General features: G+C 44.9%; 1 protein-coding gene across 1 annotated transcript in view; it reads right to left on the bottom strand.

Moving 5' to 3' along the window:
- HDAC4 (histone deacetylase 4) overlaps nucleotides 1–19,389 on the bottom strand; it is a gene marked incomplete at its 5' end in the record, with an annotated part of 152,471 nt that overhangs the window by 102,818 nt on the left and 30,264 nt on the right. Inside the window, 2 exons of the mRNA XM_009870903.1 lie at nucleotides 1–145; nucleotides 15,440–15,684. The exon at nucleotides 1–145 is cut by the window's left edge and continues 1 nt beyond it. Coding sequence (XP_009869205.1) covers nucleotides 1–145; nucleotides 15,440–15,684 — 390 coding nt within the window. The remainder of the gene's footprint in view (nucleotides 146–15,439; nucleotides 15,685–19,389) is intronic.

Below are 19,389 nucleotides of genomic sequence, written 5' to 3'. Positions count from 1 at the left end.
TCCCTTTCTCTTTGTTTTTTAGCTGCTGAAGTTTCTGCTCCCGGTGCTGCTTCTCCAGCTCCTGCTCCTGTCGGTGCTGCTCCAGCTTCCTCTGGTGCTCCAACAGCTCCTGCTGATGCTTCATCGCCAGCATCTCCTGCTGCTGCTGCGGAGAAGGGACAAGGGGAGAAAGAGCAAATGAACACTTGTCAGACTTCCAGAAGCTGCTATCAGCTGACAATAATGTTGCTTAATTCATAAAAACAGGAAAAATGGCACCATGACTCACTTCATACAGCCCTGTCTGTCGTTCAGGACAGCACTTATGCTAAACCATAGGCACTACATGCTCCAGGCTTCAGGGCACGGTTTGTTTACAAGCATAAGTATCCTGCTTGGAAAGCACCTAATCTGAGAAAGAGACAAAACCAAAAAGGTGCTTCCCCAACCACCTTCACTGCTGCCAAAGGGTGCAGCTGGGTCCCCACTTCTACTCCATGAGAATCAACTGCCAACGCTGCCCTTCTGGCGCTTGGTGCCCAGAACCTGCGCTGAGCCAGTGCAAACCACTGCTCCAGTTAGATCTTCATCTTCCCTCCATCGTCTCTTTTAAGTAAAACCCCATTAGGACATTTTAATTACGAATGCTCATATGTTCACCCTGTAAAAACCCTACGCTGAAGGATTGTTGCTGAGCTCACCAAGCTAGCAGCAAAACAGGCTACCATCGAGGCAGGTTTTAGAAGACCAGTTCAGTTCCCTTGCACATATGAATTTTTCAATGAGCCTTTAATTATATGATTTTGCATTCTTATTTCTCCAACAGTCCTTCTCTCCCTGTGTACACAGAGGAGTTCCCATGGACTGGGACAACTATATCTTTTCAACTTCATCAAACGCCGGTCACTTCCCGTCTGTTGTGCAAACCTCACCCCCCAAGTCAAATGCAAAAGCATTAGCTGCCTTGTGGGCATGCTCACCACCCATTTCTGAGCCTAATTATAAAAGAATTGATTCATTACAAAAACAACTTCCAGTAATCTCTCAAGGAAGGATTTATCCCGGCCCTCCTGACTGGCATGCATTCATGGGAAGAACCGAGAGACAGGCTGTCTAATTGAGGTCAAGATTTGCAAAGCTGTCATCAAATGGGATGTTCAAGACTTGAAGCATCGAAGGCTCCTGCCTTCACTCACTGCTTGGGTCCCCCCTTGAGTCTCCAAATCCCAGAATCCAGAAGATGTGCATGGACACAGGGACCTCCTGGGAAATTTGGGATTGCTTTGCCCAGCCCAGAGCACCCTTTGTGGGTCCAGGAGGGACGATTCCTCCATGGATTGGAGGCAAGGCTCCTGGGGTGGTACCTGTTAGTGTTCAGAGAACAAACACCCCACGTCTTGAGAGCCGGCCAGGAAAGAGAGAGCTGGGCTGTGGAAAAGCAGATGACAAACGACAAGTTTCAGGAGCCTGCAGCTTGGCTAGGTGTGAATGGGTCTCCATGGGGCTTGCAAAAGGTGTTTCCCCAAGCACAGGGCTTCTCCCCTGAGTTCCACTGAAAATCGCTTCTTCTCAAGGAGGAAAAAAAAAAAAAAAAGCTCACACTAAGATTTACCATCTTCCCAATTTCATTTGCACCCTTTTCCAGCAAGATACGTGCTAAAGACAACTACCCGGCCTGCTCTAATTACTCCTGCAAACTCCTCCGAACACAGGAGCATGCCAAGCTCCCCGCCGCCCCGATCGCCTTTAGCCCGCCCCGCACTCTTTACATTGGCAGCTTATAAACTAGCAGATTGATTTTCAGCTGGCAAGCTTAACCTTCGAAACCCTGACCGCTCTGGCGATAGACGAGGCTTCTCAGAGTCTGGACTTAATGGGTGCCTGTGCTCAGATACCACCCACTGCTCCAGGTTCACAAAATCCTGTATGTGGAAAGGGATCAGGGCAAGCCATGGCTATTACGACAGGGAACCTGCTCCCCCCGAGAACATGTCTCACCTCATCCTTCTCCAGACCCTGACAGCCTGTGCGTATGCACGCAGGACACCCCACCCCACGTCCACTCGGTTTTCCTTCTCCTTTTGCACATTTTTCTACTTACGCTTTTATCAGCAATTTCCCATTTTAGTTAGTGGTAGGGTATGTTTGTGCTTTGCCTGTGGACACACTATAGGCCATACACATAAAATTACACCATTCTATAAAAGGATGCAAAAAAACTAATATCAGAGGTACTTCACAATCTGCCTGGCTATCTGCTGTAAACTCTTGATGGAGGAGTCCCTGCTGCTGCTGGTTCCAAGCAAGGCAGACTGTTGCAAAACACCGAACACCAGTTAGCAGAATTTATGGTGATTGCACCTATGTTTCCGTTCCTAATTCTATTGAATTTTATGTAAACAACAAAAAAAATCCGATTCTAAAACCTACAAAAGGAAAAAAACTCAAAAAAAAATAGGGAAAAATAGTTTTTTTTTGTTTTATAATTAAGCAGCAGCTTCCACTAACACATCTCCAGTTGGAGAAAGACTATCTTTTCAGACTTCCAACAAGTCCACCACATGGTGGGCTTTTATAACCTAGCCATAGAAAGTATGCAAATGAACAATATTTAATGCACAATATGTTAAAACAGGTTTTGTTATTTTTATGAAATCAGGAGCCTTTTTTCTCCATCTGCAGTCTCCTAAGCTTTGCGTGCTATGCTTCCTGCAATGGTTTACATACATTACGATGCTTTAGAAGGAACCGTGCTTTCATTGACATCTGTAGTGAAATGTAAATGAAAAGACCAATTTGTATCTGGATGGCTTATAGAAGTTTCATTAGAGATGTATTGTTTCCGCTGATTTTGACCCCAGTTTCCACAAAGTCTATTCTTAATATAGTTTTCAAATCTTTTCAAAGTTGAAAAGGAAAATAAAAAAAAATAATAAAGAAGCAACCTCTCAAATCGCACCCATGAAAAGCAAAAAGAAATCGCTTTGCTGGTGTCTGCTGTAGCCTCAGAAAATTACTAAAGGAAAACTCATTTGGGTGCTCTGTCTGAACTGCAACGTCTTCTTACGGCACGAGTGTATTTCTCCATCCTTAGGTCTGAAAACAAACGACACAGACAGGATTTGGGAGGAAATACACGGCGCAGGCTCAGCGACGTGCAAGGGCGCTGCCGGTGCCGTTGTGCTCACCAGCTCGGGTGATCCCACCGCACAGACTGCGCCTCCAGGTTTCATAACTGCTCCAAGGACCTCGGACAAGGATTTTTTGGGGTGCTGGCCCAAGACGAGCCTTGCATTGCCCATCCTTGCTGCTCTTACCCATCTCATTACAATAGAGCCAGAGGGAATAACTATCACATTACAGCACAGTTTTCTGTGCAAAAAGCTTTATAACCATAAGCTTTAAAACTTGCTTGATGCTAGAATATATCCCGATTTCTTATTTGGGGTTTTTTTGTGTATTTAAAATGTTTTTTTTCTGTTGGTGCTTTATGAAAAAAGACCCACACACAGCAAGAGAACCCACTGCTGACTAACAAGAGAAGCAGGAAGTTTGATAACATGCAAAAAAGCTGTCCTGCACACAAAATGTACTGAAACTTCAGAAAAACGTGAGCTTCTAACTCAGCTAAAGCAATCGAGGCAAATTTTAAGAGGCAGTAAGCATTCAGACCCACGTGTGGTCAGCTGCATCACAGCCCTACCACCCTCCTGTGCCACGCACAAAATTTCTTCTGCCATGGTAACAGCCGCACGCTGGGGGCTTGGTCTGGCATTTAACCTTCCCTTGACTATCTCAGTGGGGGGAAAAAAAAGCCTATGGATGTCTAAAGGGAGAACATTTCAGCGCCGCATTTGAGTGGGACGCAATCTCCCGCGCTCCTGCCTTTTGGAAAGTGCCTGAGTTAGGAATTCATAAGCATCTCTTGAACTGCAATTCACGGCGTACCAAGAGACGCTTAGGTGGCTCTCATAAGGATTATTAATTACTGAGCAAGACCGTGCTCACGTACCACATAATACACCAGATCTCTCTCGCTGGCAAATGAATCAATGCCGACTCCGCAACACCCGTGTGTTAATTACGCATAGCTGGAGCAGTATGGTTTTTTTTCCCCAACTATAATGAAATTTAAATATTTGAGAAATACAAAGTGATACACCATGGGAATTCCCTTGTGCTCAGACTAATTCAACTATCAATTTGAGGAGCGTATCGTGTGACAAACACGCACACTGCATTAGGGAGTGCAGCTAGGAACATCTGAATCAGGTGCTCTTGCCAAAATAAATATTTGTAAATATTTATAACTATGGGGATTCCTGCATATGTTTAATGTCACTGCTTCCACTATTTATGAAAACTGCACAAATGTTTAACTGTACCTGTAGTTACTGTTGCCGGTGCTCCCTTAGCATATATTAATATTATTAAATGTAACAGGGAGAACATAGAGCATTTCCAGGTATTTATCAACTGTAAGCTAGCTGTGAGGACTCAGCAGGGCAGTGGATTTTGGCTTCACACTCCTTAATTGTCTTCAGTTCTCCAGCACGTCTACCTAGAACAGGGACTGATGACACCTTATCAGCAAGCACACTGTCAACTCCCACTGCACAAAGTAACTTCTTTATAAGCACAGTGAAGCTAAAACAGTTTCCTTTACTTATTATAACAGAAGTGGAAAGGTAGTGCTCCAAAACCTTCCAGCAGCCTCAGTCCCAGAAGCCAGCCAGCATCCTCCTGAGAAGCACGTGGTGCTGATAGCAAAGATCCCACTGACTAGAGAAAACGAGGATGTATTTCATGGAAACAACTTGCATTAAGACTTCCATAAACAATCTTCAATTTGCTACATGAGTAACAAGAGTGCTGGTCCTTCCTGCATCTCGGTACCTTGCAGACGCTACCTTATTCTTCCCCCTGAACCCTGGCACTGCTCTCTGCCCACGTTCCTCTGCTCCCTCCTTCCCATACAACCATCATTTCGAAGGCACTTCTGTCATTTATTTCACATGCTGCGGTGAAACTGATTAAAATCTGCAAAGCAGGAAAGGTTTTGAAGCTTAGACTATGGCTCCTAGGTTTTTATAATATATATTTTGAATAGTTCACTGCAATTAGTGGAAGGCAGCGTAAAACTCTCTGTACCCAGACAGCTCACCCTTACTCATGCAGATAATCACATATACAAGTCTGGGTGAACAACAGTCAGCATACTTATCGGCGATAAACGTCTCCTGGGATCCAAAGAAGCCCAGTGTTGTGTCCAGCTCCCAATTCACGTCTTGACCTATATCCGAGATCACCTACTGAGGGTGCTCCAGCGTGGTGGGATGTCACCTCAAGCACTTCTGCTGCTCCTTCCTCCCAGCACAAGGCAGCTGGTGCAAACAGTGTTTTGTCATCTGTCGCCTGCTTTGGCAAAATTCTGTAGTTTTGAGGGGTTAAATCAGGTGTGTGTAAGGATCTGGAGCTCAGATTATGTGAAAATAGAGGAAAATCGTAGGCGATGATCAAGAAAGAACTCTCAAAAATACATACGCATCAAATCACCCCTGAAAAATCATTAGCTACGGGCGGAAGCAAAGCACAGATGTCAGTAGATTTCTGGGAGAACCGTTGTACTGGGTTATTTCAGAGAGCTCTCAATGCTGCCCATTTCTTTGGCCGAACTCTCTGCTTCATGTTCTCCCCATCCTGTTTATTGAAGTCTCAGGCTGCGACGCCAGTTTCAGGATTCGCTCTCTTGGCATGTTTCAGGGTATCTCCTAGAGCACCGGAGACTAGTCAAAATTCATCAGTTACACTGGGAGAGGGGAGTGGAAAAAAAAGTTGTGGTTTTCAACTGAAGCCAAGACACAGAAATCTGAAAGCACAGCTCAGAAGAACGAACATCTATCATCTCTTTTCTTGGACGTATCAGCAGCTGAAAGGTATATTCAGTGTGCCCCTTCCCAGCTATCAGGCAGGCTGAGAGCACGCAGTCCTGTGCCAGAAGCTCTCGCAGCCAGCATCTTTTCGCTAGGCAGGGAAACGATCCTTCCCAGTTGACAGCTTCCTGGGCAAGAGACTGATCTTGGTTAGACATCTCCTACTGAGAATGTCTGGTGTTCAAGTTTATGAGGCTCAAATGTCTCCAGGAAAGGGAACGATGGTTATGTTCTTTTATTGCCAGCTCTAGGTGAAAAGATCCCACGTTATTAGTTTGGCAGGCTGACACTAAGAGATACAATTTTGTTTCCTTCCCATGCCATTACTGCTTACCTCTCCTCAAAGGCTGAAAGCTTGCACAGCAGCTTCATCCCTCTAAGCCCTGAATACTCTTCCAAGGTACAGCACTGGGAACACATTTACATGTGCCTTTTGCTCCCTGACTGCCACTCCAGCCTATTTTTTAACCTTTCTCCTGAAGCGGAGTACCTGAGAGAAAGCCTTTCTAGAAAGCACTGAGCTCCATTTGTAGTATCCAGCACATTCAATTCCCTCTCCCATTTTCCTCTCTAATGGTGAGGAAAGCTCTTTGCATTTGCCTCTGCTGGGCTTATTACTGAAGGGGAGGACAAATCCATACACCTTGCACCAGGAGCAGGGAACATCCATCCAACCACAGATGGCTATAAAGAATCTCTATAAATCAAAGAATCACACATATTGTCCTGTAAAGAAAGGTGCTCCAGACATTTAACGATAAATGAGATTTTATCCCAGCATAAGGGATCAGACTTCTATCCTCAGAGGAGCAGTTATGTCTTCTGTGAACTGTTTTGGGGTGCAGAGAGCAGAGGAGTTGCAATGTTAGGCTAAAATAAGGAGTGGAGACGTAGGTCAAAGAGATCCTGTAATAGAGCAGCTAGAGGAGCCACCAGTGGGTTTTGGTCATTTCAAACAACGAAATTTGAAAAAAGAAAAGGAGGAGCGTGGCTGTATCCACTGATCCACCACTCCCCATTACCTGTGTGAAAGAATCCACTGGACCAGAAGGCTGGCAGGGATGGAAGACCTCGCTGAAGTGCTCCTGCCAGGCTCCTCAAACAACCAAGGGAAAACACAGGGGCGGGGGTAAAGCAGGGAGGACGATGAACCACCACAGGCAGCGTGGCTGCCGACACATGGCACCAGTTGCCATTCCCGTGCAATTTGAGGTTCGGTTCCGCTGGGATGGCGGGTGGGCACAGGGGTGAAGTGGACTGCAAAGCGCTGCTCTTCATCTGACATGAGGCAGTGACGGCCCCAGCACCTGCGGTGCTCGGAGGAAGGCTACATGCTAAAAATGACTGTTCACCATCATCTAATGCTCATGCAAGCACAGCAGAAGTATAGTATTTAAAGGTAACATGCCACCAACATAAATACCAAATATTTATCGTTTTCATGCACTGCCACCAGTTAAACAGGAAACTTAAACACAGAGATTAATCCAACAACACTGTTCTTATTGTGTGTGCATGAGTGAAGTTATTCACAACATGATTTATGTTTTAAATGCCACTTCTTTCTCCCATACACCAGCTCAGTGTTGTTAAGAGACCATATGCAGCAACGGGAACTACGAGTTTATCAACATTAATTTATCAGCGATGGTGTATATTAACAGGTCAATATATCCAGCATAATGACAAGATCCACTTGGGTATTTCTTTACTCCTGCCCTGGTACTCTATGTATTCTCTTTGACCAGTTCCAACCTATTTTATGTAGTTTAAAAATAAGCTAAAATCAGAGTTGAAAATTCAGATGTGTGAACTGCAAAATATTCCTTTTCCTGCTGTTTATTTTGAAATACCAAACTGAATAGAGATCATGAGACTTCTAGCTTCTAAAAAAAATAATCACTGTGCCCCACACACATTTTACTGCGAAACAAACTCAGGTTATAAAGCATGAAAAACAGAAATTTGACCACTTCAGAAGTTGTTTGGACTCCATAAGAAAAAGTGAGATGTGCTACCAAAAAAGAAAGATCCTGTATGTGTCTGTCAGCCAGCGAACTCTGCCATTTACGTCAGACATTCAGCCTTCAGAACACCCAAAAGTCAGCCCAAGTTTAAGTCCAACTTCAGGAGATTAATTACCAAGAAAATGCACTGGGTGAACATCTCCTCTTCACCAAAGGAACGTGGAGATGCTGAGCTCAGGGGGCAACAGGGTTTTTGTCTCCCGTCGTCTATGGGTCAGAAAAACTTCGTCTTCTGCTAGAAAGCTGTGAAGCCCCAGAGCACTTCAGTAATGGTGCAAGGAGGACAAGGCTGGCTGTACCAGTAGGCTCCATAGACACCAGTACAGGGATTCACAGGATGAAGCCACCGTGTCCACGGGCTGTAGCTTTTACTTCATTTTCAACTGAAGTTTTTGCATCTCGAATGCTGGTTTATGCATCCGAAAGCTGGAAAAACCTGGAGCTCTCATTCTGCTCCTTCCATCCAACAAACCACGGTCCACCTCAGAAGAAGCCAAAAGGAAAAGTGCATTTTTTATCAGTTTTAAAAGTCAATCTGTAAGGACCAGTGCAGAAAATCTTCCTAGCTTCAGTCCAGACTTCAGCCCAGCTTCAATCCAGCTTCAGTCCAGACATCACCAATGCTATGTAGGAAGATGCCCAAACTAACCCAGCCTGCTGAATGGCTGCTTCTTCAACCAGGAGATGCTGTATGAATTTGTTGACACTATCCACCCCTCTCTGTGCAGGTTTGTCCTCAGCATTCTCAGGAAAGATCTTGACTGTAAGGCTGAGGAAAGTCACACCCCCATCCTTCAATGAGAGCAAATGCTCTGATCTTACAAAAACTCTCCCCAGGGTTACCTCCATCAGAAGATAAGCTTTGCAGCATCCAGGTCTAAGTCTTGGAGTCAGCTTCATGTACCAGAAAAATGAGGCAAGGTCACCAAAAGAGAACAGGAAGCTGTCTAGAAATAGCAAGAGAGCACGATACAATGCATTCAAGTAGTAACAAGGCACAAAATGTTCAGTCTGGGGTTTTTGGGGCTGTGGTTTTTTTGCTGGGTTTCTTTTTTACCATTGACGGTACTCTGCTGCAGTTTTCTAAGATGAATAATCCCATCATGTCAGAATCCAGACAGAGGCAGACACCTGGTATCTCTAGGCTTTTTAAGTTTCTCTTGAAAACGATGCAGGCTGTGAGGAACAGGCACTCTGCAGAACAGAGGCACAAAGCTGAGCAGAGAGAGTCCCTCCACACTGGCTGCTGCGGGCGAGGATCAAGCAGACAACGCTCAGCATCAGGAGTCAGGACGCAGCAGCGTAAAAATGGAGGTTTGTCCTTCAAGAGCCCAATGTAAGGAGCACGACATAACAGAAAGGGCACGCTGTGCAAGAACCAAGGTGCCATCTCCAGCATTTCCAACCTGGGGGCATGGGGAAAGTGCCACTCAGCAAAGCTGCAAAGGAGAGATAGAGGATGCCAACTCCCTATTTGAAACATATTTTTTCCCATTAAGTAGGAATTGACACAGAGAGGCCACCAAAAAGAGGCTCTAAGCACTGTCAGGGCTACACTGAAAGCAGCCACACTAAAATAAGATTTGGTTTGTGCCCAACGAGCTATCCTGCACCCAAACCTGCCATTCCAAGGGCAAGTGGTTACAAATGGAAGAGCAGTTTCTCACCTTAGCATCAACATGACACCTATTGAGTCTAGCTATGTTTGGAAAACAATTACGTTATCTTTACAGAATTGCAATATCTGTACAGAAGATTCCCTGAAAGATTTTTACTCTCCAAAACAAAGATAAGGAACGGCTGGAGAGTTTCATCCCATCTCTGCACAAGAGACTAACATCTTGGATCTGTCGCCACATCTCAGTCAGGTCTCGGAAGCTACACTGAGGAAAAATTTGTCACCCCAAACCACAAAAGCTAACAAAACCATCTCCTCGGGCTTTATCTGAACATTGCTATGCTATAAAGCCAATGTCTGAACATATTCCACGTATTTTCATTTATTGGCATAAAGCCATCAAGCAGCACAGCATATTGTTAAGCATGGGAAATCGCTGCGTTAATAAAAAGGAAACAATTGTAGGCCAATTCCTCAGTGAACACTGCTACAAAGCTCCCTTCACTGTAGTTGCTTCTGTGCAAACCCTGGACTCCTCTGATCATCCAGTCTATGTTAGATGCACAGCCTAGCACTCCCTCTGCCACTGATGCACACAAATACTCTTCTCAGATCACAGGAAAACCACAAATACTATTGCATGACAGAATTAACATCGTCACATGCCTCCAGGTTAGGATTTTGGGCCCACGAGGAGCTGTGAGGCTCAGCTCTTGCCTGTGTGTTGCTATCCCATCAGCATCAAGACTTTTCTGGTGTCTGCTGTCATGTGCTAACGCCGACGTGCGTCAGCATCCCAAATAAGTTTCTGGCTTTAGCTATAAAACAGCCAGAGCTGGGAAGAGTCCTGCTCCAAGCTTGGGCAGCGCCGGGACGGAAGAGATTAACCGCATTACCCACCACGTCCTTCGCTTCTCTGCTGAGCTCACACCGCCCGAGGTGCCTCTTGGCCAGCCAAAGCGCGGATCCTGCCCCTCTTCAATCATCTCGCGCCGGCTCTTGAGCAGAGGCAAATGGAAAAGCTTTTGGTAACTTCCAGCTGATCTTGGCTGGGAACGAGTGACTCACAAAGGAAAAAATTTCACTGCCGATTCCTTCGCAATCAAAGGTCAAGCACAGCTCACACTGGGACCTGCGGAGAGTCTTTCCACCATCTCACCGGCAACAGCCTCAGCGTCAGGCTCCTTATTCCATCCTTGTTTTTGTTTAGGAAGGCAGATTCGAAGGCTATAAATATTGTCACACATCTGGCGAGGTGCGCCTGAGCGGAAAATCCGTCTTGCCGAAGGTAAGCGGCTACAGGAGAGAGGAGACGTTGCCTCTGCCTCCAGTGCTCACCAGCTCCAGATTCCTTTCCTCACACTGTTTTCGGACGTCAAACCTCAGCAACCTCTAGAGCTGCACTGTAGCTGTAAAAGACAGCTTTCCCTATTTCTGTGTGGCCTGGGGTCTTCGTAAGGCTCGGCTTATTTCCCTTAACATGACAGGGTTTTCTCGTTACACCCCACTCCCTCTGTGTGCTGAGCTCTAATTGTGCCCGTTGTACCTCCCTCCCACAAATATTATTTCACTCCTAGCCCGGCTCTCCAAATTGCACAATCTTCTGGAATTTGCCACCTTTATGTGGAGGCCATTTCCTCCAAAATACAATTTCTACAAAAGCAAGGGCTGCTTGGAGGCACAAGGAAAGGGACTGCACGTGCAGGCAGAAGGACTGTGACCATCCTGTCGACTTCTGCTCTTGCACTAAGTCAGACAATTAAAACTGGGCTGCTGGAATAAAATCTCATTCTGGAAAATGCCCAAACTTGAGATTTCAATAGGAAAAAGTTATCTACTTAAATAGAAAAACAACAAGGACACGCCAGCATTTTTCAAGCCAAATTTCATTTACTTAAGAAGACCTTAAGATGTTTCTTATACTAGTGTTTTGCTTGAGAGGTATGAGGGAGAGATGTTCCCCTCTCTTAGTTCACATCAAGTCAGAACAGCTCCTCCGCTCACACTGACACCACAGTAATAAAAGAAAGAAAACAAACACAAAATGTGATTCCTCCTGTACTAGCCGAGGGGTTAACAGTTAAAATGAATAAGCTCTTTAAAATCTTCACAGTGCTGCTTGCTGAAACTTAGCAATGCTGGCTGTACACATGTCTGTCCAAAATATAGAAGAGCTGCTTAAGAAATGCATCAAAACTATTTTTTAATTTTAGTAGCAGATGCGCAGCCACTGAATTCCTGTCACAACTATTTCACATCTCTTAGTAGAAGAGAGCAAAGGTACTTGAACCTGAACATCTTGACAAAAGAGGGATCCAAGGCAGTGTTTGCTCTGCCCGTGTAACTGTACCCAGACACTGGTCTGCTATAGCCAAACCCTGCGTACAATCTAGGAACTGTAAGCAAAAGGATTCAGCATCGGGCGACAGGGTTAAGCATAGAAACTGCTGCTCCAGTTCATGAACAGATGAAGAAAGAAATGATTTGTACTCATTGATTAAAATGGTGGATGGTAGGCTGTAATGAAAAAAGCCAAATTAATTGATTCTAGATAGTGCTAGATATGCAAAACGTAAGATGCAGAAATTCTCCCCCCTTTGCAGAAATAGTTTACAAAGCAGTTGCAGGATTTAATACTCTGATTAATGAAGGCCGTGATCACCTCCAAGGAAACCAGTGCCAGGGAGAAAGCCAAAGAACTGCCATTTTATTTGACATCAGAGTAAGTCTAGAGCTTTCATGTTTACATTTTTAATTTTTGGTGCGTTTTGTTAGATTTTGAGGCTGTTCTGATGCTGAAAATTCTAACAAAACTACAGGAGCACTGATATTCTAGTAAGGAAGTTTGCAAAATACATAATCAATGTCAGGGAAGGCAACGGTGATGTCCAAGAAACACATCTGGTGCAGGAGTAAAATGTGCTGCAAGCTCACTCCAGTCACCAGTCATTACAACACAGGGTCAACCCATAGAAATCTGAGCAGGTTTAGTTTTCCAAGTCTTTACCTACCGAAAGCGAGACTTGATCTCCACCTGAAGAAGACACTTGGGAATACATATTTGTAAAAGTGCTGGACGGACACACAACATCTCAATTTCAATACCACAAAATCGTGCTACAAAACACTGAAGAACCTGACACCTACATCACTCAGTCTGAACTATTTCTGCATGTTGGACAGTTTGCTTTGGAGACAAGAGACTAATGAATTTCTTAATCTCATTAGTGATGCTGATTGGCTTACAATCATCAAATGAAGCCAGCTTACTCTGAGCTCCCAAAGAGCATGGCAAGAATTTGCTCTTTCTTTCACATATTTAGTCTAGAGATTCAATGTTTGAGTAAACAAAAAAGATAATAGACCGCATCCTCAGTCCTGCTTGTCCGCACACCAGAGGCATGCCCAGCAGCAGCTCATCTGCTCAGATCTGGCAAAAAACAGGCGAGTTTGCGAGCTGTGCACTCCCTGCCCAGCACCTTAAAAGCTGAGGAGAGCAGCAGTAGGAAGGATTTCCTCAATTCAGTGTGGATGCAAGAGCAAGCCCTCCCTCGCACGCTTGGAGCACTGTGGTTTGTATGTGTGTGTACATGGGACATTTACTACACACCCTGAGGAACCGATTTTTAAAAACACCTGAATTACTCCAAGAAGAGCTCCATATATTCATTCTATGGTTCAAATTCTAGTGCTTCACTTACACAAGAACAACGATTTTTATTTGGTTTCATATCCCTCCCTGCTTTTCTTTGTGAGCCATAAAGACACTGGACATCTTGAATCTAAATATGACCTAAAATCACTGGACTTAATGCAGTTGCCAGTTTCTGAAAGTCAGTTTAACCTAAGAGTCATCTAAATGTGGGCTGACTTACAAACGTAAAAGTATGTTTTCCCAAAGAAAGCTCATCATAGTTACACGTTAGCATATGATTTTGGGTTCATTTCATTTGTGAGACATCATTTCAATAACGTGCTGTTTTATTTTTAAAGCAATTCTGGGCATGATGACACACTTATTACTATGGGGAGAGATCACCTTGCAGGTCATCCTTTTTCACACAGGATTATATCATTCCTATTTTAAGTTTTTCAACTGGCTAAGCTTACAGATTAGAGGAAGAACTTCATTACTTAATAGTCTAGATATACTGTGCTAACTGGCTTCTCAAAATTAGATCTTGACTTCCTTCTAATGCAGATTTTCAGTAGAATCAATCATAGCTTTAACATAAATGAGGGCAAAACCAGTCCTATCATCAGCGCTCAGAACTTGTCTGTTAAATCTCAATGCCCCTTTCTTATTTTTAATAGAGGGACATCTAAAGGCACACGCACTTACAAGGAAGCAAGGGAAATATTTGTCAGGGGTATTTCCCATCCTTTTATCTTGAACGTACTGTGTGAACCACAGATGCTACTCACACACAAATGCATACATATAGACACATATGTACACAAACATAGCTACATACATATACACACATATATACCTTTATTATGCATACATATGAGTGTATATATAAATGCATTTATACGCATGCACTTCCCCACACTTTTGTCCTGAATGCAACACAGAGGACCCAGTAAGGACACAGGCATTTGCAATAATCAGTCTTCAAAGAGCATCTGGTCTTACAAAAGTCAGGCTCATATCTGTGTTTGAAAAGTCTGTAAATAATACACCATTAATTTTTAATCCTATCTTCCCCACTCTGACATGTATTTTGTATAAAAATGAAAGTTATATAAGGTTGAATTGAGGTTGCTTTTTAATATTACATTAACGTTATTTACCATGTGCAGCGCTAATCCCCCTTTGAAACGAAAGCATATTAGCAATTCTGAAAGCTTATGTTACCATAGCGATAGTCTATCACTGTGAAATATTTATATAATGTCTAACATTTTCACTATGCAACGACCATCTTCTAAACTGAACTTCCTACTTATGCTGTGCATTACATTTCCTCTCTGTCCCATGCAAGGGAGCAGCGCAAAGCACCCAGCCGGTTACCTATTCCCAGAGACGTACTAAGGTCCAAGCGTGTGGCTTGCACCTCGTGCTGATAGCACATGCCCAGCAAGCAGTTTAAAAGCCATTCCGCTCTCAAATATGTGATACTGGCAACAGAAAACCTAAACACCCTCCTGTTGGGTTAAATTCTATCAAAATTTCCCAAACCCTGGGAAAGCAAGCTGCCTGCTGGCAGTGGAGCACAGGACGTCGCAACACACAGGCAGATGGGTGGATAACGTTTCACGTGACACCAGCTTACCTTGCTTCCTCTCCTCCACCCTATTCTCGCTTTTAAATCTTGGTGCTCGCATCCCTTTACAAAACACCACTCTCCAGACAGGTTTTACCAAGTGCAGCACAGCATCCCCACCCCCAAAATAAATTCGTTGGTGCATTCAGGCACTGGAGCACCTCTGCTACGAGGACAGGCTGTGGGAACTGGGATTGTTCAGTCTGGAAAAGAGAAGACTTTGGGGGGACCTAATAGCTGCCTTCCAATAGCTGAAGGGAACCTACAGGAAGGCTGGGGAGGGACTTTTTAGAAGAGTGTCCAGCGATAGGACAAGGGGAAAGGGGTTTAAGTTGAAGGAGAAGAGATTTAGATCTTAGGAAGAAATTCTTCAGTACAAGGGTGGCAAGATCTGGAATAAACTGTCCAGAGAAGTTGCAGCTGCCCCCTCCCTGGAGGTTTTCAAGGCCAGGATATATGAAACCTGGTCTAGTTGAGAGGCGTCCCTGCCATGGCAGGGAGGTTGGATCAGATGATCTCCAAGGTCCCTTCTGACCTAGGCCATTCTATGACCTCCTCCTGCCGAGAGGATGGTTTTGCACATCACCCACCGCGAGGCTGCCCATCGCTTACTTTGATGTGCTCATGCAGCTGGGCTTCGTGCTGCCGGGAGAGCTGCTCGTGCTGCCGCTGGAACTCGGCGATGAGGATCTGTCTCTGGATCTGCTGCTTCTGCTTGAGCGCCAGGAGCTCCTGCTGGAGCTGCTGTTCCCGCAGCGTCGGCTCCGTCACCGGCATGGAAAACTGGTGGTCCAAGCGCAGATCCATCGGGACTGAAGTCGGTGCAACTTGCAAGGGCAGTGCTGTGGTCACATCAACTGCAACGTGAAAACGTGAGAGGAGAGGTGAGTGTACTCCCTGTTCAGACATGGATCTAATTCTCATACTGTGACCATGAAAAGGGCTTCAGGAACCGTGGATTGAATCAAGAATATCATTAAACTTGCACCAATTTTAACACGGTAAAAAAGCACTTCAGCCACCACCTCCTACAAACATGTGCATTTTCTAAAAGCAAAGGACGTCACACATGACCCTCTTTGATACTGCTCTACACGAGTGTATTCAAAACATACACCTCTGTTCCACTCCTCTAGCATCACTTGAAATAAGAAGGATAAAGATTAATCTAAGACTTCACAGAAAGAATCAGTTTTGACTTACAATAGATCAACTGACAGGCTCCTGTGGTCAGGAACATGAGGGTTCCACATTTAAGAAACTTATGCAGAAAAAAAACCCCTATTTGCTGTATCCCTTATAACCAGTTTTGGAAAGGAGCTTAGCCAAAAGCAAACGGATAAAGAAGCAACTAGGAACAATAGTTAAGTGCTTCGGTGACAGACTAGACTTACGGCAACCACCAGAAAGGTGCAAACACATTTCGCAGGCAGTGATGGGAAGAAGCAGGTGCCCAAATGGTGGCTGTGCAAAGACTTGTCCCTGTTGTTCAAACTCCAGGTGGGACAAACCTAAGGCACAACCAAGACCAAGGTAGAGAACAGTACTGTGTGCTGAGAGATGTATGTCAAGAGAAGAAAAAAGGGAAAACTATCACCTTGATTATCTGCGTAGTAAAGATCAGTGCTTTGTTTACACAAAAATCATCTCCCTGAAGACAATATGCTTGTAAAAAAGGGCAGCAATATATCGAGAAAAAATACCTTTGCATAACTGAACTCATCTTGTTTCTGCTAAAAAAAAATTACTGCCATCCCATGAATGACTAAAAATTTCTAAATTGCACCAGTTCTGTGTTCCTTATGTACTCCATACATTTGCCACGTCTAGTGCCTCACTCCAAATGTCAATCACTAACTCTTCTGACAACTTCAAGTGAGTATCACCTGCAGAATAAAAAAGGCTAACCCTTCAAAACATCGAGCCTCAACAAAATTGGTAAATAAAGGTGTTTTGTTTTGTTCTTCCTTGGTTGGTTAGTGTTTTTATTTTATCTAGTGTTTTTTTAATATTGAAGATTATCTTTGTGCAAGGTTGGGAAGTAGCATCATCAGCATCACTGAAGCTGGGACACCGACTCCACATGAAAGGGTTACCCGGGGTTTGCCCAGGAGTCACTGGGGGCTCCTGCGCGTGCTTGGGAGAGGCACTGAGATTGCACAGGGGCAGAGATGCTGCCCTGCTACAAAACCATTGGTACAAGCCACCAGGAGGCCAGCCCCAGCAGGACAAATATCCTTCCAAAGCAAAAGTAAAGGCAGTTTTGCCATGCAAAAACTGATTTTTCCCTGCCTACAAATCGACTGGCTGGTGAAATAAACTCCAATTCAGAAGGAAAAAGCATGAAAAATGTTTAGGAACTGCTAAAGGTTTAAGGAAAAGTTTTACTAAGATGGAACGCTAGCTTTCACCACCTGCTTGTTGCCTGTGAAAATAGTACTTTCATTTTATACAAAACGAAGCTCGTATTTCACTTTAAGCCTGATCATCAAACCCTAGGTCTGACTTCAGTCTGAAAAATGTGAGACAAGAGCACGGAACAAGTTGACTCTGTCCTTCCAAGCAGCGTGTCCTCAGAGGTCATCTGAAACCAACTGTAAATTGTTAGAAACAAATGAGGACCCTGTGCTGAATGCAGCCCGCAGCCCTGGGTGCACAAGCCACTTCACTGTCACCCCTCTGTGCTACCCCCTTGAGACAGACAGAGTGACATCTGGCAAATGCACACATATAACCTCTATCAGGACATTAGTATCAGTCCCAAAGAAAGTTTTCGTAAGGTTTTCCCCAAATGCTATCCATTTATTTACTTTTGCCAGGGACTGAGAAACGTGTAAGAGAAGCTGATGCTGTTAAGAACCAAAGCTAAATGAAGTACAGCGGTACAGAAAAAGAAAACTAAGAACTAAAAAACAGTGGAGTAATTCAGAAAAAATTGGTTTGATTTTTTTTAAGGTGGCCTCACATAAACCAAAATGCATTGCCCTGCTGCCAAAGGGCACGGCCACAATGCAGGAACACGGACCACTGGAGTTGAAGGCAGAAAACAACAACAAAAAGAATCGCGTACCAAGACATGAACCTAGAAATTTTGTTCAGTCTAAATTAGTTGACCGGTTTCAGGGAGAACACCACCACCTCTTCAAAAGCAGGGAAATGTAGTTTGGTAGAAAAAGTACAGCTTAGCATAGGGAATGGAAAGCACGGTAAAAGAAGCACCACCACTGCTCCCACTTGAAACAACGCAAAAACGAAAGGGGAGGGTGTTACAGAGACAAAATTAAGTGAGTTGAGTTTCTTAACATCTCTGGAGAAGGGGGGAGCCATGCTTTTTAGCACCCCACAGCTGGCTGTTCCTCTGGAACCCTCAGGCCATCCTCCAAGGCTGCGAAAGCCACACTCCCCACCCGCCCACCGAGCCCAGGGCTGCAGCAGGTACCACCACGCTGTCCTGTCCCTCCTGCCCAGCACCCACCGGGTGCAGGAGTTGCCTCCTTCTCCCCGTCACTGGCTCGGGCACGTAGGACCCTCCTCAAGAAGGCAGAAGGCTGCAGGAGCGCAGCACACATGAAATAGCGGCACTTTTCCCCTTCCCTATACTCGGCTTGTGCCAGGGAGCAGGAGAATTTTTTTATTTATTTTTTTTTTATTTGGACAGAAACATTTTCTGCAAAAGGTCACATTACTGGAAGTGTTGGTGTTTTCCAACCCACAAGGCTCTTCCCTCCACTTCCCTATTGTTTTCCTTCCTGTGGCCTTTTCCCCGCTCGCCTCTCTCCCCCGCAGCAGCCGAGCTCGGATTCCTCACCGCGAGCCGCTGCGCCACGGCCAGGGATTTTGGGGGAGAACGCCACCCTCTTGCCTACAGACAGCCATCCAAACGCACTGAAACCACATTTTCCTGCGTCCTCCTCGCGAATGGTCGACGCTTTCCTACTGTGGGTCAGCCCCTTCCCAATCCTGCGCAGGGAACATCCCTACGGCAACCGCTGCAGCCACTCGCGCAGAAGAAAAACTCTTCATCCATTCCCCCTGCACGCGAGTGGGAGCTGACAGCTCGAAACCAGCCCTGCAGAGGTTATCTCATTTCACGGGCTATCGCTTCAGAAACTTCTCCTCTTAAATGCGATGCTTTAAACGAGATCCGGGCTTGCCAGGATTTCAGAACGATGGAAGAACGTTTCGGATTCCTCCAGCGCTGCACAAGCTCAGGCAGCCCTGTATCGGCTCAATACCTATATGGTACCTGCCCAACGACTGCGGAAAACAGCACACGTCCTGGAAAAGTAAGAGAGCGAAGTTTCCACGCCAGCAAAAATGTGGATGTACACAGGAAATTGGGAGAAAGAGTGAAAAAAGAGTCCTAATGCAAACTAACAGGCATTAGTGCAAAACAAACCAAAAAAAGCCCCCTCAAAAGCAATCCACCTTCAAGAATACAACGCACCGTGGCTATCAAAAAATCCATTTTAACCATGTGCGTATGAATATTATATCCTGAGCATTCCTAACGTAATTACTGCATGTTACAAAAGATGCGCAGCGGTTACTCTTAGACTAAC

This window comes from Apaloderma vittatum, unplaced genomic scaffold (assembly GCF_000703405.1).
Source record: "Apaloderma vittatum isolate BGI_N311 unplaced genomic scaffold, ASM70340v1 scaffold11406, whole genome shotgun sequence".
In the NCBI taxonomy this organism is placed as follows: Eukaryota; Metazoa; Chordata; class Aves; order Trogoniformes; family Trogonidae; genus Apaloderma; species Apaloderma vittatum.
This window is presented reverse-complemented; position numbering and strand designations above follow the sequence as displayed.